General features: G+C 33.4%; 3 protein-coding genes across 3 annotated transcripts; 1 reads left to right on the forward strand and 2 right to left on the reverse strand.

The window, feature by feature from the left end:
• Positions 1-194: 194 nt before the first annotated feature.
• Positions 195-9850, forward strand: LOC110720234 (phosphoenolpyruvate carboxylase 4-like). The gene is made up of 20 exons (XM_021899241.1): positions 195-586; positions 1923-2086; positions 2386-2500; positions 2607-2684; positions 2782-2850; positions 2931-3009; positions 3097-3173; positions 3268-3363; positions 3847-3988; positions 4328-4432; positions 5174-5247; positions 5396-5623; positions 6132-6257; positions 6365-6466; positions 6545-6691; positions 7015-7113; positions 7238-7326; positions 7492-7618; positions 7698-7904; positions 8556-9850. Exons 1-20 carry the CDS (start codon positions 434-436, stop codon positions 9378-9380), a joined length of 3102 nt encoding a protein of 1033 aa, XP_021754933.1. The 5' UTR covers positions 195-433; the 3' UTR covers positions 9381-9850.
• A 754-nt stretch (positions 9851-10604) lies between these two features.
• On the reverse strand, positions 10605-11843 carry LOC110735271 (F-box/kelch-repeat protein At3g23880-like). The gene has a single exon (XM_021915478.1). The coding sequence runs from the start codon at positions 11841-11843 to the stop codon at positions 10605-10607; it is 1239 nt and encodes a 412-aa protein (XP_021771170.1).
• A 3325-nt stretch (positions 11844-15168) lies between these two features.
• On the reverse strand, positions 15169-24029 carry LOC110720243 (ABC transporter G family member 21-like). The gene is made up of 5 exons (XM_021899246.1): positions 23441-24029; positions 21584-22391; positions 18193-18384; positions 17673-17854; positions 15169-16085 (listed from the first exon to the last, which is right to left on the reverse strand). Exons 1-5 carry the CDS (start codon positions 23675-23677, stop codon positions 15435-15437), a joined length of 2070 nt encoding a protein of 689 aa, XP_021754938.1. The 5' UTR covers positions 23678-24029; the 3' UTR covers positions 15169-15434.
• Between the last annotated feature and the right edge of the window lie 849 nt (positions 24030-24878).

Here is a 24878-nt window from a genome sequence, read left to right on the forward strand (position 1 = left end):
ACCCAACACACACAATGACATTATGACACTCCTCACCGTGTCCTAAATTAATACGGTTCAATGCCATCTTTACCCTACCCCACAACAGATTCCACTTGATTAGAAAAGCATATTCATGAATATACCAAAAAACTTCAATTTCCAAGTAAATCCAAAAAGTTAAGTTAAAGTTTTACACCAATGGCAAAAACACACATAACACATGCACCCCTTTCCTTCCTCCTCCTCCTTTAACACAAACACAGAAATAATAAGTGATCCTCCTTTTATTTCTCCCTGCCTTTTGACTCTTTCTCTCTCCTCCTCTTTTCACTCCTCACTCTCCACTCTCTCCTTCTTCTCCTTCTTCAACCCGTGAATTCTCATCTTCTCTCTCCTCCATTTTCATCTTCTCTCTTTTTCTCTCTGTTTTTTGTTTGATTGATTGTCGAAAATGGATACTACTGATGACATAGCTGAAGATATTTCGTTTCAGAGCTTTGAAGATGATTGCAGAATTCTTCGTAGTCTTTTCAGCGATGTTCTTCTTCGAGAAGTTGGTCCTGATTTTGTTCATAAACTTGAACGTGTTCGTGTTCTTGCTGAGGTGAGATTTTTTTGAGTTTTGTATTTTTTTGCGTTAATTTTGATTTTGTTCATAAACTTGAACGTGTTCGTGTTCTTGCTGAGGTTCGATTTTACTCAGTTTTTGAATTTTTTTTATTTTATTATTTTTTTTGGCGTTAATTTTGATTTTTGTTCTTGAATTAATGTTTGTATTATTTCAAGAATTCAGAAAATAAGCTGATTCTGGTTATTATTACCAGAAAAATGATTTATAGAAGTTTGATAAATGATGAATTTGGAAAATTTATGGTAATTTGAAGTTGTCATGCATTTAATATTGTATAATTTTAATTTCCTGTTTATTTGATATGTGAACATCTTGATTTTTAATGGAAACTCAGTGCTGAACATGATCGGATTTCGGAATCTAGAATTTATGATACTCAGTCAAATTGTTGATGATTGTCGATTTTTTTGTTTTTCTCATTTGGAATCTTGGATTCTTGGTACCATTCGAAAGAATCTTCTAAATTACTCTCAATATATAAACCATAACATATTCTCATACTCTCATGTCATTAAATCTTATTTAATTCATCTCAATGAGTACTTAATTAATATCCAACACGTATATTATTATTTCTATATTAATCTTGGATTCAAAGCATTTCGATATTTATGATCAAAGTTAGTAAACGTGCACAATCAAAATGGGAAGAACATTTAGAGGATGCCCCAATTTCTAATGGTGAAAAATACATGGCATCAACAACTTTATTTAATTGTGTAGCCCACAATAATGAAAAAGTTGATTTATTCACGAAAATACTACCATGATAAACAAATAAACAGAGAATTTCCCGAACATTTAGGATTGGAGGGAGTAAATAATTTCGTATTATCCAAGATTATACGAAGATTAAAGGCTAATGTGCGTTGTTAATTTGTTACTATTGTTTGGATGCATGTCTCATGTCTAGACAATTTATTAGATCCTTCATCAATGGGACCACCAAGGGCATGTACATGCTGAAAATTTTGGACTATAATAGTGATTATATGGACCATATGGTGTTTATAATTAGATACTGTCACTTTTTAAGGAATCTGTAGTGTTGTGGCCTTGTGGGGAACTCGAATAAAACCAAAACACATAAAAAACAAGAAAAGAGAATAACATAGAAAGGAGTATACAATATGGTGCCTGTATAAGGTTTGTATAACATGAGGATACCTAAGATAGCTACCCTTGTTGAGCTGTTATCGCGCAATCTATTTTAATACAGGCACCATATTGTATACTCTTCTAAACTGTCTATTTGATTGTTTAGTGTGGTTTTTGTGTGTTCTTATGTTGTGTTTTTGATTGGTTGTAGAGTGCATGTAATATGAGAAGTACGGGGATTGAAGACACAGCTGAGTTGCTTGAGAAGCAGCTTATATCAGAGTTGTCCGAAATGGATTTAGAGGAAGCTTTGATGCTTGGTCGAGCATTCAGTCATTATCTGAATTTGATGGGCATTGCTGAAACTCATCACAGGTATGAAATGCTTCTGCAGATTGACTTGGAATCCTTGTGGTTGTAGACTAAATGCCATGAAATTTATTATAGTTAGAGCAGATGTTCTTGTTGTCTTGATAATGTTGATAATTTTCGGCCCTTTTGGCTATTTAAAGACATGCATCTTTTGAAAGGTTACAAGTATTTACCCTGTTTTATGATATGATTTAAAATTTAGTTTGAGCAGTTGCCGATAAATGATTATATTAAACTTTATGTTATTAGCTTCGTGGGCAATCTTATAACAATCCAGATTTACATAAGTTTATCCAATGTAGGTTGCGTAAACAGAGAAATGTTCCACAACTTTCAAAATCATGTGATGATATCTTTGGTCAGCTGATTCAGGAAGGAGTATCCCCAGAAGACCTTTACAACCATGTTTCTCAGCAGGTCAACAAATTATACATGCAGTATTTGGAAGTTTGATTACCTTTGCAAAATTAGCTCTTCTAATATGTGAGTTCTTGACAAATTTCATTGGTGCCATTGTTTGTAGGAGGTAGAAATTGTTTTAACGGCGCATCCCACCCAGATAAATAGGCGCACCTTACAATATAAGCATATTAGAATCGCTGTAAGCTCTGCAAATGATCTGATATATTGGCTGAAATTTTGGATGTTGGCTGTCTTTGAGTAGCTAATACATGTACAACTCTGAATGTTCCTTGCAGCATCTTCTAGAGTATAATGATAGACCTGACCTTGGTCATGAAGATAGAGAGATGCTGATTGAAGATCTGGTACTGCACTGCATAGTGACCCTTTCACAATTTCATTTTCGATACTGATTAATTGATTTGTATAATGATCCTTTTTTTAGGTAAGAGAGATAACTTCCGTTTGGCAAACAGATGAGCTTAGAAGGCACAAACCTACTCCAGTAGATGAAGCCAGGGCTGGTAATCTTGCTTGACCTTTTGATACATGTAACTGATGTAAGCACACATTTAAGAATTACCTTTTCTCAAGAGTTGTTTATTCTGCAGGTTTACATATTGTTGAGCAATCGCTTTGGAGAGCTATTCCTCACTATCTGCGCCGTGTTAGTAATGCCTTAAAGAAGGTCAGTTTCCATGTAAATTGTCTCTACCTTTTTCCGTATAGAAGATGTCTAACTGTTTGTTACGTTTGTGGTTTTATATGTAATGCTTCTGTAGCACACTGGTAAGGCACTTCCCTTGACATGTACGCCCCTAAAGTTTGGTTCATGGATGGGAGGTGATCGAGATGGTAATCCTAATGTGACTGCCAAGGTAAGGTTACATTATCTAGACAGTAATACTAACACTAATGTGTTCAGTTGTATGAAGAACTGTCATCAGCTCTAGAATATTATTTGTCTTTCCAGTCGGTTATGTGCTTTTGATATGGTTTCATATGTGTGTCAATTACCATATAGTGGCAAAAAGGATTAATGTATATCTGCAGCACAATTTCAACTTTGAAGTTTGTAAATAGATTAGAGCTACTTATTGATATTTTCTACTGCAGAACATGCAAAGTTCCCAGTCAATTAACTTCCATTTGCTGCTAGCCCGCTTTTACCCTCTAAATTGCTCTATGGCCTATGTTTATATAGTATTATCTACATATTCAAATGAAACTATATCAAACTGTGCTCTTGATCTGGTCTGATCGATACTTAATGAAAACATTATTGCAGAGTTTGTGTAGGTTCTTTGGTTGTAAACTTGTTATGGTATATGCACTAATTGAAATGGTTTCTGTTATCTCAGGTCACAAGAGATGTATCTTTGTTGTCCAGATGGATGGCTGTGGACCTTTACATCCGTGAAGTTGATAATCTTAGATTTGAGCTTTCCATGAATCGCTGCAGTGACGCATTACTAAAACTTACGCATGACATTCTAGAAAAAGGTCTGGCTTTCCATACTTCATAATTTTGTTTATACAGGCATTTGGGCTGATGCAAACTTTATATTCATGTAACTATGAATGACAATGTTAAACATATCATCACTGATTGCTCTACTGCATTGCAATGTAATATTTGGAAGCTTTAGGTTTATAAGCCATCTGAAAAGTTAGGTTGGTGGCTCTGTTGTAACACAAAAATTATGAAACTTTCATAAGTTGCTTACGCATAACACCTAAGGTTGATACTGTTTCAATTTTAAATGCTAGTTCTGCTAGTGATATATCTTCTTGGTTTTGCCATAATCGGAGACTGTGTTTGCTGCTTTAATTTCATCACAGAAAATGCAGAAAAGGATAAGTATGACAGCTGGAATCAACCTTTGCAGAGGAGTCAGTCAAAATTCCAGTCGAAACTTCCCAGTAGAGTTAATCTTCCTTCCACAGGTAGAATCAGATTTATAATTTGATTCACCAATTTTAACTGACTATTATTATGAGTTTTCTTCTGCAATACTACATAGCTTTTGTATATATGTTCTTTTTGGTAACGGGGATGTAATCAGCATCAGCAACTATAATGTGAATACTTCAATGAAGTACAACAAAGTAGATTAGTTGGTTAAATTGAAAACTGTATGCATACTGGAAAAACGCAGTAAGAAAGGCATTCAGGATAGACAGGAAGTTTTGATCTCAGGTAGCCATTCAAATTTTAGAAAGAGTAAGCATGAAAGAATTGTAGTTGTTGGATACGGTTTTGTTTATACTCTATACATTGTATATACATCATTATCAAAGTCATTCTTTTGGTAGTCAAATTGGAACTTGAGAGAGATAGTTTTTGGTTTCTGAGGACTTTTTTCCCTGCACACTTCTGTCTGTCTGTTCCAAATTTATCAGCTGAGGGTGGTTTTGCATTCAAAAAAGTAGAAATCATGTGGCAACCTTTTCTGTTCTATTTTGTATTGGTTAATCTATTTCTATTAGCAGTGAAATGTAGGAAGCAAATTTTGTTTTCTTTATTACAGTATTATTTTTGGATGATTTTCTCCATCTGCTTTTTTCAGCACATTTGTTTCCTACCCCCCATTCTTGAATACAAAGTGAAAAAAAAAGGATCTGCTGCTCATTTGTTTTTTATTTTTAAAATTTTATTTTAATATAAATATTTGGCTTAAAATGTAGATTGCAGTAATGGTGATTCTCAGCATCCCAAACTGGAACTTCCTGGTACTGATTACATGCCACTGAATCGCCAGGTATTTGATTTGATATGTGAAATGCAGTTTTCAAAATTGTTTCAAAAGGCAAAGCTCTAGATACCTTCTAATGTCAAGATATTGCATATATCTTCTCCCAATGTTTCCCATCATAGAGTTTTAAACTTATAGTAAAAAAAATCTTCAGGACAGTGCAAGAAAGGCCCAGAAGCCTTCTGTGGAGGAAAATGGATCTGCAAGTGCTCATTCATCACCAAAATCTCGTAATACTTCAAGTCAGCTGCTAGCTCAGAGAAAGTTATTTGCAGAGTCTACTGTAGGAAGAGCAAGTTTCCAGAAACTTCTGGAGCCTAGTCCGCCACAACAACCTGGAAATTCTCCCTATAGGATTGTTCTGGGAAATGTGAAGGACAAGGTAATAGCAATGCTTTCTGGTAAACAACTAATAGAAATTGTAGATATTAAAAGTATCAATGCGAGAAATATATGTAACTCCCATATCAATGGTTGTGCACTAATTGTTCCTGCTGGATCTTTCTGGCTGTCACTGAGAAAGCTTATCAATCATCTATTCATCTTTGATGATTTGAGCCTTGCTTTGAATGTTGTATGCTTAGAAAATGAAATAAAAAGCTCTATATCCTCAATAAAAAGTCTCAGTTTTGCTGGATGGCCACGACGCCATCTAATGTTGGTTATAGAATCACCATCATGGAATATAAAAGGTAATAGCTAATAAATTAGATGGAGATCACGAGCTGAAGATAGGATTAGGATGCGTGGACTTATTCTGCTTTAAGCTGGAATGGAACACTATAATATTGACCATAGTGATGTGTTTTTCTATTTGAAGTTTCAACTTTCTTGTCCATTATATATACTTGGCTTATAAAGGTTGCATGTGTATTGTTATTGTAATCCAGCTTATGAAGACCCAGAAGCATTTGGAGCATCTTTTGGAAGAGCTTCCTTGTGATGCAGATCCTTCTGATTACTATGAAACATGTCAACAACTTTTGGAACCCTTGCTTTTATGCTATGATTCTCTGGTAAAGTATAGCTTAGTCCACCCTTCCTCTTTGGTTTGTTATGATAATTTTCCCACTTACTGGTTATTTTATATGCTTCTCTAGTTTTTTTAATGTCACTTTTGCAGCAATCATGTGGATCTGGAGTGCTTGCTGATGGTCGGCTAGCTGACTTGATACGAAGAGTCAGTACATTTGGCATGGTGCTTATGAAACTAGATCTACGACAGGTAAATTTAAGCAGCTTCAACTTTATAATTTAGCTATCTTACGTTAACTAGTGTATATTTCTCATGAATACTTTCTAGGAATCTAGCCGACATTCTGATGCACTGGATGCAGTCACAAATTTCTTGGACATGGGTACATACAGTGAGTGGGATGAAGAGAAAAAACTGGAATTCCTAACAAAAGAGCTGAAAGGAAAGAGGCCTCTGGTTCCATCAAGTATTGAGGTGCTGTAATTGTATCTTGTTGCAGTGCTATGTGAATTTAAGCTAATTGGTTGAAAACATTTTGGTAGATATCTTTCAACAAGAGAAAAGACTAGCTCTAGTTAATTACTTGATACTGTCCACCTAATGCAAGTTTATCGTTCCTGATAACAGAGTATGTTATGAGAAGAAAATCATAATGTAGAAAACTATGTCAATTTTAATTGATGGTTAAATGCTGTGTTTTCTTGGTCCTAAATATTTATGATGTACTAGCTATTAAATTGTTAATACTTTGATTCTCCAGTTGGGTTATCATGTCTTTGCTATTGTCATGTTGTCAGGTTGCTCCTGACGTGAAAGAGGTCTTAGACACATTCCGTGTTGCAGCTGAACTAGGGAGTGATTCACTCGGAGCTTATGTTATTTCAATGGCATCCAATGTATGTCTGGCCCTGAAAAATTATGATTATTTTGCTAGATTTATCTCAGTTATTTAGATGTTAACTCCTCCTGTGTATTGTTTACATAAATTGCTAACAAGAGTTTGCCGTTGTTATATTTTAGGCAAGTGATGTACTTGCTGTTGAGCTTCTACAGAAAGATGCCCGACTAACTCATAGTGGGGAGCAAGGCAAGCTATGCATTGGTGGAACGTAAGTTTTGCATGCATATTTCGTTCTCTTGCTTAACCTGCTACAAATTGGGATAATCTCTTTATAGTTTTAAAATTCCGATAATAATTTAGGTGAAAGCTGGATGGGATTTGTCATCATTAAGTATGTATCTTAAAACTTAAAATGCCTTAATTGTTGGAATAGGTTGCGGGTGGTTCCCTTATTTGAGACTGTACAGGATTTGAGAGGAGCTGGATCAGTTATCCGGAAGTTATTATCTATTGACTGGTATCGGGAGCATGTCATAAAGAATCACAATGGACACCAGGAGGTAAAAGTATTGTCAAATATTATGTAATTTCTATTGGAGTCTGACTATATATCCAGAGCTTAATATATTTCATGACCAGGTCATGGTTGGATACTCTGACTCTGGCAAGGATGCTGGACGTTTTACAGCTGCATGGGAGCTTTATAAAGCCCAAGAGGATGTTGTGGCTGCATGCAAGGAATATAATATTAAAGTTACTCTCTTCCATGGCCGTGGAGGGAGTATTGGTAGGGGTGGTGGTCCAACGTATCTTGCCATACAGTCACAGCCTCCCGGTTCTGTCATGGTATGTATTTTTTCAATGGATTTACATTCAGCTTCCTGTTCTCTTTCCATATGAAAATCTTGCTACATCACTTATAGTAAACATACCCAGGTACATTTTACTTTTTCAGGGTGGTTTTTAGTAGAATTCCTTGCCAAAAAAAAAAAAAAAAAAAAAAAAAAAGAAAAAGTAGGTAGAATACCAGTGGCTAACTTTTCAAATCCATGTCGGTTTATCTGAGTCTTTGTAATTAGGCTTTCTAATAGTATTTGCGCACTTAGGGTTAGCGGTGTACATGTAGCTGGACTTTCCTACATTGTCTTTAAAGCTTAAACCTAAACTGAGCTCTTCTTGGATTAGTTTATCCATTGAGTTGGCGGATATGCAGTATTTCAATGACATATTTTATCTGCGTAAACTTCTGTAACATATTTTCATCCTAGCTTTCAGCTTTTAGTATCCCATAAATTTCAATGTTTGTATCTGCAGTGCTTTGCATAAGTTTTATGCTGTTTGTTGGAATGCTAGAAAGTCCCAAAATCTAATGTATTTATGTACCTAGTAATACTCCTAAAATGGCCGGTTACCTGGCAGAAAGAATGCATCATTTAAGTGAACCTATTTTCATTAAGCTGCTAATCGAGTGGCTGACATTGTTTTTGGAACTTGCAGGGTACTCTCAGGTCCACTGAGCAAGGAGAAATGGTGCAAGCGAAATTTGGACGTCCACAAATTGCAGTTCGGCAACTGGAAATCTATACCACTGCTGTACTACTTGCAACTGTGCGTCCTCCTCTCCCACCCAGAGAAGAAAAATGGCGTAACCTTATGGAGGAGATATCAAAGGTTAGTTGCGATAATTATCGTAACACAGTATATGAAAACCCTGAATTCTTGGCTTATTTCCATGAAGCTACTCCCCAAGCTGAGCTCGGACACCTTAACATTGGAAGCCGGCCAACTAGAAGAAAGAGCTCGACTGCAATTGGGCACCTTCGTGCAATTCCTTGGGTTTTTGCATGGACACAGACTAGATTTGTCCTTCCTGCCTGGCTTGGTGTAGGAGCAGGCTTGAAAAGTTCCTGCGAAAATGGGCATGCAGATGATTTACGGGCAATGTATCGAGAATGGCCATTTTTCCAGAGCACCATAGATCTTATAGAAATGGTTCTGGGGAAGGCTGATATTCCCATTGCCAAGCTTTATAACGATGTGCTAGTATCTGAGTGTAGGAGAGAGCTTGGTGGGCAGTTAAGAAATGAGTTAATGACTACTGAGACTTATGTGCTGGTTGTCAGTGGGCATGAGAAACCGTTGGAGGGAAATCGAACACTGAGGAGGCTCATCGATAGCAGACTTCCTTATCTTAATCCGATAAATATGCTACAGGTGGAGGTACTAAAGAGGCTGAGGCGTGATCAGGATAACCATAAACTCAGAGATGCGTTGCTCATTACCATAAATGGAATTGCTGCTGGGATGAGGAACACTGGCTAATGCTATCAACATCTCTGATGAACTAGATGAAACTCGGTAATTTGCTATGTTTGACACACTATGACCAGCTTTGTTAAGTACTCGTAAACTCATAAGGTATCTCTGTGACTCTGGCTTAACTCTCGAGGACAGAATACTGCATAAATCAATAGATAATGTAGGTTTTGTAAAAATCAAATCTTTATCTTAGCATAAGGCTGCATGAGATCTCAGTTCAGTTTTACTGTGATGAGACATCATGCGTAAGAAATAATTTTAGTAATTTCATGCCCTTTTCATAGTTTTTAAGTTGGCTTTGGATGACCATCAACTCATCAAGTTTACTTGGACCAACATTTACAAGCTCAAAGAAAATAAATTTTGTTATGTTTAAGTACGTATACATGTGTTTAATGTTTACGTATTCCATAGTTTGTTATTGCATCATACTTATTATGATGTCTAGTAAAATTGTGAGACAATTATGATTACATTTCCTGCTTTTCTACAATAATAATGATAATATTGCATGCCATGATCTCTAAGGTACAAACTGATAGTTTTCAACGAATTCAATCAGTTTCATCCAAGGCTAATCCTTACTTTCGTTTTATGAACACACATGCTCCAAAGAGCCTATAAGTCATCACTCCCGCGTTGCTAGGGATCCTCTATCTCATCTTCGATCACATTATCTCTTGTTATGGCACACCATCAACATATACCAATAGCATATTAAGGGATTGAATTTAAGCTGGTGACATTTCCCATTCACGAAGAGGTGGGACAGAAGACGTGACATAGATCGAAACAGATGATGATGGGAATTCAAAATCTCACAGTTTAACATCTAAAAGGTATGCCGTGAACCATCAACTTCAAGTTAAATCCTGACATTTATGCTAATGACATTGCATCATCATTGAATCTACCAAATTTGAAATTCAGTAGCATATGAGAAACAAAGATGGAATTATCATTTGCAATCAGCAGTAAACTACTGCGAAATCATAATATATCAGAATATAACATGATATAAAGAACGACCTGCATTGTTTAACTATAAAGAAAGACCTGCATTGTTTAACTAAAACCAAAAGGATAGCAGGCATATTCTAAACAATTTTCAGCATAGCAAAAAATATCCTGGTGATAGCAAAAAAACATAGAGTTTGAAACAACATAAGTAGCCAACCGCGAAAACCAACTGACAAAAGATATTCGCCTTCTACTGCATCATCACATTCATTGCTTGATTGAGAATAAGCTTTGAACATAGTTGAACATCCAAAGTTCTGTTCCATCAAGGCCAAGTTTCTTACACGAATCAGTAGCAGGATCAATCAACACAAGCTCCTTAACTCCATCTACCCTACTCGGTTTTTCAAACATGATCTCACCATCCTTCAATACTCCAATAGGTCTATCAACCATACAAGGCAGATCAACACTCAATGTCCTGCTCCATGATCCACCATCTCCCATAACCCAAACCTCACTGCGCGAACCCTCCTCTTTCCTATCATCGTCGTAACTCAAGATTATCTCCAAAACCCCGCGATTAGCCACAGCAATCGTGTCATCTCCACGAGCTAATTCCACAGGCAATTTGATCACTTCGAAAACCTCGTTACAAAAATCAAAAGCAATAACAGCAGGACTAAAACTACCATTCTCCATCTTCTCACCACATTTCTTAACAAACCAATAGAACTTCCCATCATTCATAAACCCATCACCAGTAACAACCCCATTAATGAACGGGAAGTCGAAAACGGCCCCTCTCCAAGCATTATTCCTCACAGAATACAGCTGAAACAACACCTTATTCTTACAATTCCCATCATTTATCAAAGCAGAAGTAAAATGAGCAATCAAAAACTTGTAATCTTGCTCAATTGGATCAAACCCAAATGCACAAATTTGATCATTAAGAAAAACATCATAATTAATCCCAGAATCTTCAAGTAAATCAAAAACCCAATCCTTTTTAGGAGCATTAAACCTCTTAAATTCCCTAGTATAAGGATTCCAAACAACAACAAATGAATTCCAACCCAAACAAACAATCCCATCAACAACCCCAAATTTCTTAAAATCAAGATTATCAACAACACCCCCAGATGAAACAATCATAATATCAGAATCATCAAAAACAGAATCATCAAGAAATTGACTAAGATTAATTTCAATTGGAGGTGAAACGCTGTTAAAAGGAGGACAGAGGATTTGGAGAGTGGGTTCAAGGGATGAAAAGCTCTTACGCCATATAATGAGTTTTGAATTTGAGCGTTTTGCTTCTTCAAAGAGCTTTTTCTTGAATTCTTGGTTGTCGATCAGCGTTTTCCAGGGTTTGCACACGCTTCGAGAACGTAGAATGTCTTTCACAGGGAGTTTTGCGAAGATTTCTTCTTTCAATTCGGAAGGTAATAAACGTTCGCCATTTTTGAGCGTTTTGGAGCTTCCTGCAGAATTTTCCGCCATAACCTCTTTCTCTGGTTTCGAGGGTAGTTTTTTGTTTTGAGGAGAGAGTGGGGTAAAATGTTAACTGAGATTAATTATAATATGTGCACCGTTTAATCTCCTAATGATTTTTTTTTATTATTTTTTTTTTTAGGAAATTTTAACCTTGTCATTTAGGGTTTGTTCTCATACGTTGAAATTCAATTCAATTCAGTTTAGTTCACTTCAGTTCAGCTCAGTTCACTTCAGTTCAGCTCAGTTCAGTTCAGCTCCTAATTTCCTTCTCTTATAAAATATTCATTTAATTTCATTTCAGTTCAGTTCAGCTGAGTTCAGTCAATGAGAATAAACCCTTAATTAAGTTTATAATCAGGTTCCCTAAAAATAAAAAAAAAAAAAAAAAAATTATAATAGGGTTCCTTTAAAAAAAAAGTTTATAATAGGGTTTCTTCAATTAAAAAAAAGGTAAATTCTAAAAGGGTATTCCCTCAAAAAAAAAACAAAAAAAAAAATCTAAAAGGGTAAAAAAAAAACATAGGTTATGGGAGCGTGTTTCGCCCCTCAAAAAAAAAAAAAAAAATGGGAGTGTGTTTTGCAGTAGCCTTTGAGAGCTTTTAGGTAATTCCGAAACTTTTAGGCCCTATTATGTTCACCTTATTTTCACTTATTTCAGGAAAAATAAGTTCAGATCAAAGTTAATAAGTTTAAAAAATTTCAGATAAGATAAGGTCAGATAAGTTGTGATAAGGTTAATAGGGGCTGACCAATTTCAATTTATAACTAAAGTAAGGCCCTGTTTGATTCACCTTAATTTTGCTGAACTGAAATTATTTTTACCGAACGAACTTAATTTTACTGAACTGAAATTATTTTTACTGAACTTAAATTATTTTTACTGAATTTAAATTATTTTTACTGATTTTCTATTATAATTCTTCTTTAAGAAAACTGAATTTTACTGAACTGAACTTATTTTTACTGAACTGAAATTATTTTTACTGAACTGAAATTAATTTTACTGAACTGAACTTATTTTTACTGAACTGAAATTATTTTTACTTAATATTATTTTTTTAAGGTGAAGTGAACAGGGCCTAAGTTATAATAAGGGTTAATAAGTGATTAAGTTCAGATAAAATAAGATATATTCAAATAAATAAAAATCAGATGAATAAAACACGTCCTTAGTAGTTTGACTTATTCAACCATTCAGTGGAGTATGGTTCTTTGACAATGTAGCAGTGAGACTAGACTTTAGTGCGTGGTTGGAGTTTAGTGAAAAGGTTAATATAAATTTTATACTTAATTATTTATTTTCACATCTAACAACTAGTCGACAACTAACCGCTACATATACAATAAACAACTACTATCAATGCTAACAGCTACAACTACATTTTGCTGAACACGTACGCCCTATGTGAATTCTTCTCAATCAATCCACATATGTGAAATTGATCACAAGGAGTTCTTGCTTGTGTCCGTATACAAGGATTTCTTGCGATGCTTCAAATTCTAATTTTTGTTTAATTTAGTTGTCCGTTGTTTGCTTATTTTTTTTTTTTTTTGAAATACGTTGTTGGTTAGACGGATTTAAACCTACTAGGCTACTAAGCTTATAGCTCAATTAACAATAGATAGGATTGAATTCTTCATAATATTACTTATCAAACACATGTTTAAAACACTAGAATTAGCGAAAAATAATAAAAGCTTTGGGAATCATCTTTCGCTCCAAGATGTGTTGAGTTAGTATTAAGGTATAACAAGGTGCAAAAATAACTTCATTGATATGAGATTTTGAGAGTCATAAGCGTGTTATATAGACAAATGGCGGTGAGCCGATTGAGCTTTATGTTTGAATGTTATATAATTAGTGGCTTGGAAAAAAAAACCTAAATTAGGCCCTAATTCACACACGGAATCTTATAGAATATAAAGTTTAAAAAAAATTGGGTATGCAAAAAGAAAAAAAAAATTTATTATGATTTTTTTAACAGGATATTTATTATGATTAATAATCTCATATAAGTTTCGTTGAAACAAGTCAACCAGTCGAACCATTCAAGCAAAGTATTTCAAAATTGTTATTTTTAAATGAAAGTAATTATACAAATTAAGAAAAATTTAATTGAAATAAGAGAGCATGATGAATAAAGTAGGGTATGCAAAGAGGATCATATATATATATATATATATATATATATATATATATAATTAGAAAAATTCTCATTGAAAATTGAAGAGTAAAAAGAACATTTATCATATTTTTATATTCAATTAATCGTAAAAGAGAAGAAATTAATTTGATTGAAAATCCAAAAGAGATAAATTTTAGAAAATAAAATTATCCAAAGAAGAGGATACATTGAAATTGATGACGTTTTTTTTTGGGTAACAAAAGTTGAAAGTGAATAATTTTGGGCAAAAAATTAGAGAGGCAGTGAACGAAAATACTGTTTGATATTATGGAATTAGATAGTACTCCATACTGTTGCAGTGTTGTACAATACACACTTTTTTAATATATATATTTTGGGCCTTGTATTATATTGAAACTGAACTTTTTAAACAAGGGTACAGGGCAGCCACCCAGTTGCCCTGCCCTTGCTACGGGCCTGAATAACCTATGGTATCGAAGTATTGGAGAATATGTAGATGTATACATATTTCCAAATGATGCCTAATACCACCACTATTTATAGGTGATGTATGGAGGTGGAAGAGATGTGTGAAGAATTCTACATACATGCTCCTTAAATTCTCCATATAAATCTAGAAGCTTCATGAGCATTAACCAATTATATATCATTCCACAATTCCCCATCAATTATATTAGAGTTTTCTAGAAACCTTGAGATATAATGAGTTGTGCTACGAAATTTGGGTCACACTAACCCAACAATCTCAGCTCCATCTCGGAACAAATCCCATATGCATGTACTCGTCGCATGAACCCAAAAGGGTATGTAATAGGTCACTTGATAACACATTCAACATCTAGGGTGAAGAGGAATGTGACATGCTTGAACTCGTTTGATGAGGACGCCACGCCAATTGAGGTTGAATGACAAATCCCCCGTGTATGGCTTCACATACTCCATCAAGCGTCCAATTTGCTCCAATCAAGAACGACTTCATAAGAATCTTCCAAATGTTGAAACTAATCTTGTTATAGAACTTATCAATCTCGAACTTGGTAATTGAAGAATTGTCTGGAAACCTTAATGAGTTGGGCCATGGAATTTGGGCCGGACTAACCCAACAATTTTTACAAGCAAAATGGACACTTGATCCTAACACAATACATTATCTAAAATCTTAATAGAAAAAAAATACGTGAAATTAAATTCATATAATCAAACAATCAATCCATACAAAATTGAGCAAGCCAAATATAATAAACTAATTCAAGATTACTACAATAATACCAAGCTGATTACTTGTAATTGGATTTCTTTGCTAAAAAACTAGTTTATGGATACCAAATATCTTGTTAATTATTGTGAAATTATTTCACAATCCCTTTTTCTTAAACAAGAAACATAATACATCGTTATATATCCTTCAAAACCATCTTAATGACATAAAAACATGTCTTACAAAGGTTAGCTAATGAGATAAGTTCATCCTCAATGCAGCATAAGCCAAGAGCCTATAACCCACCAACATCATAGTTAAGGCAACAACATCAAACCACAAATTGTGTATACCAAGCTGCTTAATCGTTGGAAAATCAGCCACCTTACACCGCACCTCTAACCCACACTCGTAAACCTCGTACCCTGAGTATTGCACCCCAACAAGAAGCTTGTAACAATAATGACTAAAGGAAATATACTTCAACCATGCTATAAAAGGTGGTATGTGTTGGATGTAATACCCCCCGGCTAGTAAAAACACTAGCATTGTCACCGAGGCTAAGGTTGTGGCTTGCTTCACGTCCATTAACAACGCGCCTAGGGCTAGTCCAAGGCCTTGTGACACGAGCACGTTGTAGAGGACAACTAAAAGAGTGAGGAGAAAGGTGAAGGGGGACGGCTTAAGTCCACCCATGTAGTATGTAATGCTCACAAAAATGGAAGGGAGTACGAGTTCCATTGGTAAGTCTCCAACCATACGTGCTAGGTAGTATGCTGAGAGGTTGTACATGCCCGAGGCTCGTTCTCTTGAGAGCATTGGTCGTTCTTGTGGGAAGGCGAAAATGGCGTTGAATAAAGGGAAAAATCCCCAAAATATAGAGAAGAAGAAGAGTAGACCAACCTGCCAAATTGAAACATAATGGACTTAGTTCATCAAATTTAGATCGTTTTCTAACATCAAATGAAATACTTTGTCATCTGTTTTTTTTAGTTGACATATTTCTAATTTCACACTTGCCATGTTGCCAACACATGTTTTAACGCTTAATAACTTCAATTATTAACGTTATAAAATTATAAAAAGTGGATACTAATAAAATATACATATAGACAATTCAAATAAGAACCCATATGACTATATTTTATTATATCTATAAATCACAAAAGCGAGTCAAAGTGTAGTATGTGAATAGTGTAAAAGTCAAACAGTGTCAACTAAAAAAAACGGAGGAAGTATAAATTAAAACATGACGTATAAGTTTGATGTATTATACATTTATACTCCTTTTGTTTCTAAACAAAGGTCACATGTACTTTACTCCATCTCATTTTGAACAAATATAGCTAAAAATATTGACTTGATTTTACTTTATATGAAATTATACATACAAAATCAACCTATCTAATTTATTACCACTATCGTTATTTATTACTCAGTGTTCAGTAAAATTTACCAACTTTATACGGAGTATTACTGTATATTGAATATTAAACTTTAATTTAAAACTAGTATTTTAATTCGCATAATAAGAAAATTAATACTCCCTATGTTTCATAATGTTTGTCCCATATACAATTTCAAAAAAATCTACTCACATTGAATATATTTCATTTATAACTTGATTTTTTGGAATTAATTGATTGTGGATTGATGACATGACTCTAAGAGGATGCCTGGATTGCAAAGAATAATTAGGGGGGTAATTATTAAAACACTAACTATTCAAGGGGGAAGGGATGGGGTGGACAAAGTGTACAGGGGTAATTATTTGTCAGGTTTGGGAATGTTACCAGATTTATAATTTCCAGCCCATTTCCAAGAATATAACTTCGATTTGGGGCAATTTACAAAGAAGGAAGCAACTTCAAATCCAATTCTTCAAGGAAAGTATTCGAAGGAAAGGAGGAGAGGAGGAGATGAGGAGAGAGAAAGCTTCAGTCGGCCGCCATAGCTAGGGTTACTTCGTGCTTGAAGGTCAAGAGGTGAAAGAGAAATGAAAATTTCTGGTCTTTTTTTTCACCCGTAAAAAGTTAAGCTGGGGGGGGGGGGGAAGAGTAATCCTTTACCCCTATTTTGGGAGGAATGAATTACGAGCCAACATTACTACCCTCAATCCAGGTATGCCAAAAGGCCCATAATAATTAACCCATAACATTTTATGGGCTTTTACCCTCAATCCAGGCGGGCCCTAAGTGAAGAAATTTTACCTTAAATTATACAATTATGACTTGTGATTTCCAAATAAAAAATCAAAAAAGTTAAATAAGGTAAACTAATTATGAATTGTGGTTTAATTTAATGTTATATTCCAAATATATTTGTTTTCTTATTTTATGTGATTGATTCCAAATGAGACTAACATTATGAAACAGAGAGAGTAATATAATTACTAAATTTTCAGATGTTGCTATAAATCAAAATAAAAGTGACCAATTATCTTTCAAGACTATATTCTATAAAAAAAAAGAATAGATTATGTGAAGTAACCTGATCTTGTATATGAGTGATATCAGAGTGCCACCACAAAAGACCAGAAATGATTGAAACTGACAAAACTTGGAAGATTCTTAGACCAGAATAAGACTCATGTCTTCTCTCTTTCAACCCTCTTTCTAACAATATTTTGAATTGTTCCAACCATGTTGTGCTCCATTCCTTTTCTTCACTACCTGTATGTGTACATTAATTATTTTCCAAATTTAATTAAACTTTATACTATATCAAGGTACATAAGTCATTCAAATTATGTCGTCGGACCGCCTTAAATTTTTGTTATTAAAAGTCAACGGCAAGATTCCGATAAATGGTAGTTATTTACTACATTTTTTTAAAAAGAGGTAGTCATTTATAACATTTTTTTTTAAAAGGTAGTTTTTCACAAAAAGTTATATATAAAAGGTAGTTTTTCACAAAAAATTCTAAAAATAATTATGCATACTGATAGATATTATAGGATTATTATAATATTTGTCTAGGCTAAGGAGTTTTTCCGAAATCTAACACTTACTTTTATATGATGGTTTCAAATTGGAATGTGAATGATCTCCTGATCTTTGCTTATTTACAGCCTTCAATCCAGGATAAATGTTCTTCTTATATGCAGATGTTAGAAATTGTTTGGTTGCACTTGCATTGTCGTGATGCTCCAACCTATTATGGTGCTCGAGTTGATCATCATGCCTTGTGTCCGGGACTATACCTAAACATAGATGATACGGATCATATGAGTTGTGACATGACATTCGTTAATTGTTCTCACATTATTATTCGAGCCAATATAACTCGACTCAAATTCCTAATTTGAACAATAAATTATCAATCTATACACAAATTTGTTAATAATTTTTTTAATAAGTAAATATTTATAATTATGTAGGTCTATCTAAAACATAATAATAAAGAAAAATAGAATTACACATTTAGAAATAATATTCCAAGCAATTTCAATTGAGACTTTACAAGCATATAACTAAATTGTCATATATTCTTCTCACTAAAGTTGTGCTCTTTCATAAGAATAACATATAATTAATGTACAAAAAGGACTAATTATATTTAAAGTTGTAACTAGAATAATTAAGTCAAATCTTTGCTAATAATATTAATCTCAGATATAAACTTAGAAAGCTTAGGGGAATATTTGCATGCCTTATATATTTACGAAAATAATGTCTTCACTACAAATTCTTCATATAATAATGCAAAAAATGCATCTAATTATTATTTGGTATCAAATTTAGTCTTCTATATTATTGTCACGAATAAAACTACGTAAGGAGCTAGGTAAGATTTCATTATGCAAAGAATAGACATGATTCTCACTTTTTTCTAATTTATAATTCTCAATTTCAATCATAAAAGTAAAGAAGAGAATTTTAATCGATATAATGAAAATTCAACAAAAGACGTACAACTTTACTTAAAATAGCATATAGAATTTTAGCACGTATGTCTACTCTATTCATTCAATTCTTTTCCCACTTTCTCTTTAGTGACTTGGTCCTTAAAATTTATATATATATAGAATAAATTTTTTTCTATATACAAGTACTCTCCGTATTTATAACGGGATTAAATTTTCATTATATTTGGGGTAGAGATTTTCCTTATCTACTATCTGATTTTTCTTTAAGAGTTTGACCAACTTATAAAAGGTGAAATTTATGTGACCTATGCATCATCAAATTTCAATTAGGGCAGTCGATGATCTTGCCTATAGGTAAGAGAAATTGCTATAACATAACATAAAACTAGTATGTAACACACCCTAAAATATTGGGTGGATAATCGACAACTAACTTATTTGATTAAAGTATTGGGAGTGATAATCGTCAACTAACTCGCTCTACACTCTTGAAATAAAACTCGAAGGATATTTTGATCAGCAAAGGTAAATGTGAGAAGAAGCTGACAAAATTCAATAGGAAAAAGCTAGGCAATTCATGGAAAGTGACAAGGAGAACCAAATCATACTTTCAACTCTCAACAACTTTACAGTTGTGCATATTTTTCTATCACAAAATTAAGCTTATTAGCATATGTTGTATCAATTCTATTGGATCTTTTGCAATTTAGATAAATCAAAAAGAAGATTTTGAATTTTTTTTCAACTTTAAGCATTCTTCAACTCAAGGAAGACATGCATGCATATATAGTGCATTATTGATCAGTCTCTACCAACAACCCTAGTGATTATAAGGAATATCTTTCATGTTATTCATGTTGCATGTAAAGTTACTACATCAACTTAAATACCACAATAAAAGATTAAAATTAACAACACATAAATAAAGATGATAAAGTTGCAACAACCTACATTATCCTATTGTGCTTTTACATAAAATTGTAGCATTTCTTTACCACAAATCATGATAAGGCTACAATCTAAGTGGAATAATTAGAATCTCTAACAAATGAACAAATTTTCCATACCATAAAAATCTTTAAGGTATACATCAATTGGTTATCTTTAAGTCTTTTAAACTTTTTTATAGTGTGACTCTATTTAGTGGTCATATCACAAAAGTAATTTATCTCAATAAAAAATTATTAGACAGGACTACCCAATACCGAGTAATAAATAAAATAATTAAAAGTATACTTTTTATTCTCTAATATACAATTTTAATTTTGAATAATAAATAGAAAGTACTTCGTATGAAGTATATACACTCCGTAAATACGTAACACTGTTATGATAACAATAAATAGACTTAACAAATGTATCTTTTTATGTGGTAAGACAACTTGCTTGTTTGTACAATTTACTATGTACATAAGTAAATTGACACTTTATAACTGTAAATGATCACTTTTAGGCGTTTAAGCAATAATGTCATGGGTTAAATGGGAGCTAGTGAGGAAGAAATGTGTGTACTGTATAGATAGCTATATTATTCCACGTCTCCAACAACCATAACACAAATAACTTCACGAGTATCACTTCCACATATATAAACCACTTACTTACTGTATTAATTAAAGTAAAGTTTACAACTGTAGCACACCCGTGAGACTTTCTATAATTAATAAAGGACTTTTTACCTTCATGTAATGTTAACACTAATCAATTAGCTTGCAATGCCTCATTTTCATCATTATTGACCAAAAAGGTCATATTTATTTTATTATATACTTATTCTGTTCAGAATTAATTAGTTGTCATCATATGTATCATCATCTCGACCTCTCGTTAATTTATGCATATGTCTTTCTAAGTCGTGTACCATCAAAAACCAAGAAAATATGAGAGTAGTGGACTTATTGTTAATGTTGGTGGAAAAGGAAATTCTCCAATGCTAAAATTGAAATAGAGAAAATTTATGGGTATGAAGATCTCATGGGATTTAATGGAAAGTAGAGATCTTCAATGATAGACGAAAGAAGTATGTAAAATGTAAAAGCACATAACCATAGGGACATGTCATTTCTATTACTTTTTGTGACTATCCCATAATATTTTTTATTTTTTTTTGGATTTTTTAAAGAACTGTCTCATAATTTTCTAGAAAAATAAAATATAGATACCAGTGATAATTGTTCATTTTTCTACTCAAAAAAAAGATAATTGTTCATTTTGTTTATCGTCATTCCCCCTTCTTATTGATACAAATTTGGTTGCATGTTTCATAAAACTAGTTATATATAAAACGTATAATTTCAACCATCAAAAAGTCTCTCGATACTATCTATCTAGACCAATTATTATACTTTGTCATGTATTTTCAATATAGAGTAGCATACTAGGAGATCAAATAAAAACTCTTAACTTTTTTTCAAATCCGCACATCAATTTTCAATAATATATGTGATTGTTTACTTGACATGTCAAGAGATAAACATAATTATAAACCAAAAAGACTATTCATAAAAGAACAAAGCAAGCAAAGTGTACGTACCATTGGCAAGATCTAGCAGAAAATCAGCCGGATTAACAAAGTTGCACCCGGGCATTAGCCCAATTGAACAAAAATAGTCCATAACACGGCTAGCACTCCCATAATATATAGGGCACCCTTCGGATAACACAACCACCTTATCAAACATTTGGTATAGTCTACTTGATGGTTGATGGATCGTAGTCAAAACGGTCCGTCCTCCACGGGCTAGACTCTTAAGGGTGTCCATGATCCGTTGAGCCGTGGTTGAGTCCAACCCCGATGTGGGCTCATCCAATAATAATAAACTCGGGTTCACTAGCATCTCTTGACCTATACTAACCCTCTTTCTTTCCCCTCCTGAGACCCCCCGAAAAAGGGCCCCACCAATCATAGTGTTTCGACACCTGGTTAGACCTAATTCGTTAATAACCATCTCTACTTGGTCTATTTTGTCCTGTTTGGTCAATTTATTATGTAACCTTAAAAGGGCCGTGTACATTAATGTTTCTGCCACGGTCAAGTGTGGATAGAGCACATCATCTTGGGTTACAAACCCGATTTTACGTTTGATGGATCCTGAATACGGGTGCCCGTTGTAGGTAATTGACCCGCTAGAAATTTTGCCCGGGAGTCGGCCTCCTAGGGCCGTGAGGAGGGTTGTCTTGCCACTACCTGACGGTCCTAGCATTGCTAGGAGCTCGCCAGGGCGTACAATCCCCGTCACACCATTGAGTATAACTCGGGTCAGCTTCAGATCCGATGGCCCGAGACAATAAGGGGAGTCTTTTGCTGGTGGCAATGGAATATTATAAGTAACATCTTGGAACTGCAATATTGCAAACAATAGTCATTAGCCTAATTAGCACAAATATGGTTCAATTTACTACTAGGAAATGTGGTTAAAAAAAAAAAAAAAAGTTATATTACGGGTTCGTTTGGCATTGCTGTGGTTTTCTGTTTTTTGGTTGTTTTCTAAAGTATATGATATGTGTCCCATAATGAATCAAAAATTATATAAACTTATTAAAATTATAATAATTTTAAAAACTGATAACTAAAAAGTGGAAACACCTTTTTCTTGTTTCCTGTTTTTAGTTTTTGGTTTTCAAAAAAACAGAAAACTGAAAAACGAAATCTGATGTCAAACAAGCCCTACATTATTTGTTTTATTTAGATGGGAAACATGTTTAGACATAAGTAGTAAACTAGTAATAGTATGTTGATCTACTTTGTTCGAAAATTATAGTCACATATGAGCATACGTACTTTTATTTTCGTTTACCAAACAAATATTGTTACATTCTTGAAATAGTAATGGTTTGTAATATTTTTCCACAATTTTTTTGGTGTTTAGAGAGCCACAAGGGCGGGGGTGAGAATCGATCCCAGGATCTCCTGAAATCGGGAGGGAAGCTCTGACCACTTGAGCTATCCTTCACTCCATAGATATGTAAATAGCTTAAAATTTGAACTCCATAATTAAATCGTACGTCTATATTTTCTTTAAATATTGTGCAAATACTTGCTTGCTCCTAGCTATAAAAAATGACTTTTCGTAAATTTTTAGTGTACTAGGAATTTAGCATGTACACATTATTTTAGGTGTGTTTATTAATTACAATATAATGTATAATTATGACATATATAGATGAAGTTGAATCTTAATGACACTTTTCTCCTTAATTTTAAGATGAGCTCTCCTAAGATGTTCAACTCTAAGATAAATATGTAAATAAATTAAATTATGAAAAATAGTTGATTAAGCTTATACTAGTGTATGTAGCAATAAGCTAGATTAGATATTTATAAGTAATATAACGGCATAACTATTATAATTATAAGTATAAAGTATAAAATAGAGCATAAGTATGAAACCTTGAGTGTGATAGGTCGGAGGGATCCATGCAAAGTGGAAAAATGAGAAGGAACTGATGATTGTTGATGATTGAAGGATTCCAAGTCCTCTAAACAAGGACTAACAGCCCGGTTTGAGGCCGAGGGCTCGATATGAACCGAGAAATCCTCAGAAATATTCCAATTAGCAGCATGATGATGATTGTTAATGGTTGGACTACCCGTATTAGACGTTGGATCTTGCTCTATAGGCATCATTTGTAAGGACTTTTTTTTTTTTTTTTTTTTTTTTTGAAAACTTGTAAGGGCTTGTTTAGGCTGTAATAGCAAAACGTACGTAAAAAAGATAAGATCTAATTTTCTTAGAATTTTATTATATAAGAGAAAAAGATGAGGATGATGTATGAACAATTTAATGTAGAAAATGTGTCACATGCAAATATAGGAGAGAAAAAAATAAAAATAAAGGCGAAGAAGATGGGATATGATAGATTGAAGCTAAGAACAAGAAATGAAAGGTAGAGCTTGTTGTATGAGTTAGCATGATGTTGGCCTTTATATAATAAAGTGCGAGCTACCTCAGCGTCAGCCTAATGGAGTGTTGAAAATAACGAGAACCTAGCAACAGTTAGTTTATAGTGGGTGAAAGTCCATTAATAGTGTACCAATGTAACATAAAGTATTTTCGATTTTCATGTAAGTACTTTAAGTAGGTTCGAGTATTAAAAAATGATAAAAACACAGATAAAAATTAGACTATTTAATTAATTTTTGAGATTTATAACAACATAAGTAAATTTTTTTTATTGATTTTCAAGGAAGCATTGTAGTGTAGGACTGAGTGGCGAATAATGTTAAAACACTAAAAAGAATCAGACTTTCAAATTAATATAATTATTGAAGTGATTAATTGATTTTTTTGTAAAAGTATGTATATACTATAATTAAATGCTAATTTGATATTTTTCCTAAATTAAATATAAAGATGATTACCTAATATTATGTTTAAAATAAAAATCGAATCCTATAAGGCTAATTAGAAGTTCAACGATGTCATTATCAAAGTTTATGTCTTTGATTGAGGGTCAATGAGCCAATATCTTTAGCTTTTACCAATTTTGCATTTTATGTTGGTTCTTATGCCACATGGCACTCTACTAAAATGGCACAATAATATAACTTTTTCTTATGAAAGTGAAAGATATATTATGACTCGTATTCGAAACATATCGCCTAATTAATTATACTTAATTAATTAAGGGCCTCTTCTTATCAAATTATAATTATTCTATAAATAGTAAAGTTAAACCACACCAACAAACTGTATCATGCAATTACCCTACTTACTAAACATATATACAACCATGCAGATAATACAAGGGGATGTCGACTAACTTAAATTAATTAAATTAGCTCAATAATTGACTAGCTAATTATTATGGTGAATGTTGCTTTATTA

This window comes from Chenopodium quinoa, unplaced genomic scaffold (assembly GCF_001683475.1).
Source record: "Chenopodium quinoa cultivar QQ74 unplaced genomic scaffold, ASM168347v1, whole genome shotgun sequence".
Classification (NCBI taxonomy): Eukaryota; Viridiplantae; Streptophyta; class Magnoliopsida; order Caryophyllales; family Amaranthaceae; genus Chenopodium; species Chenopodium quinoa.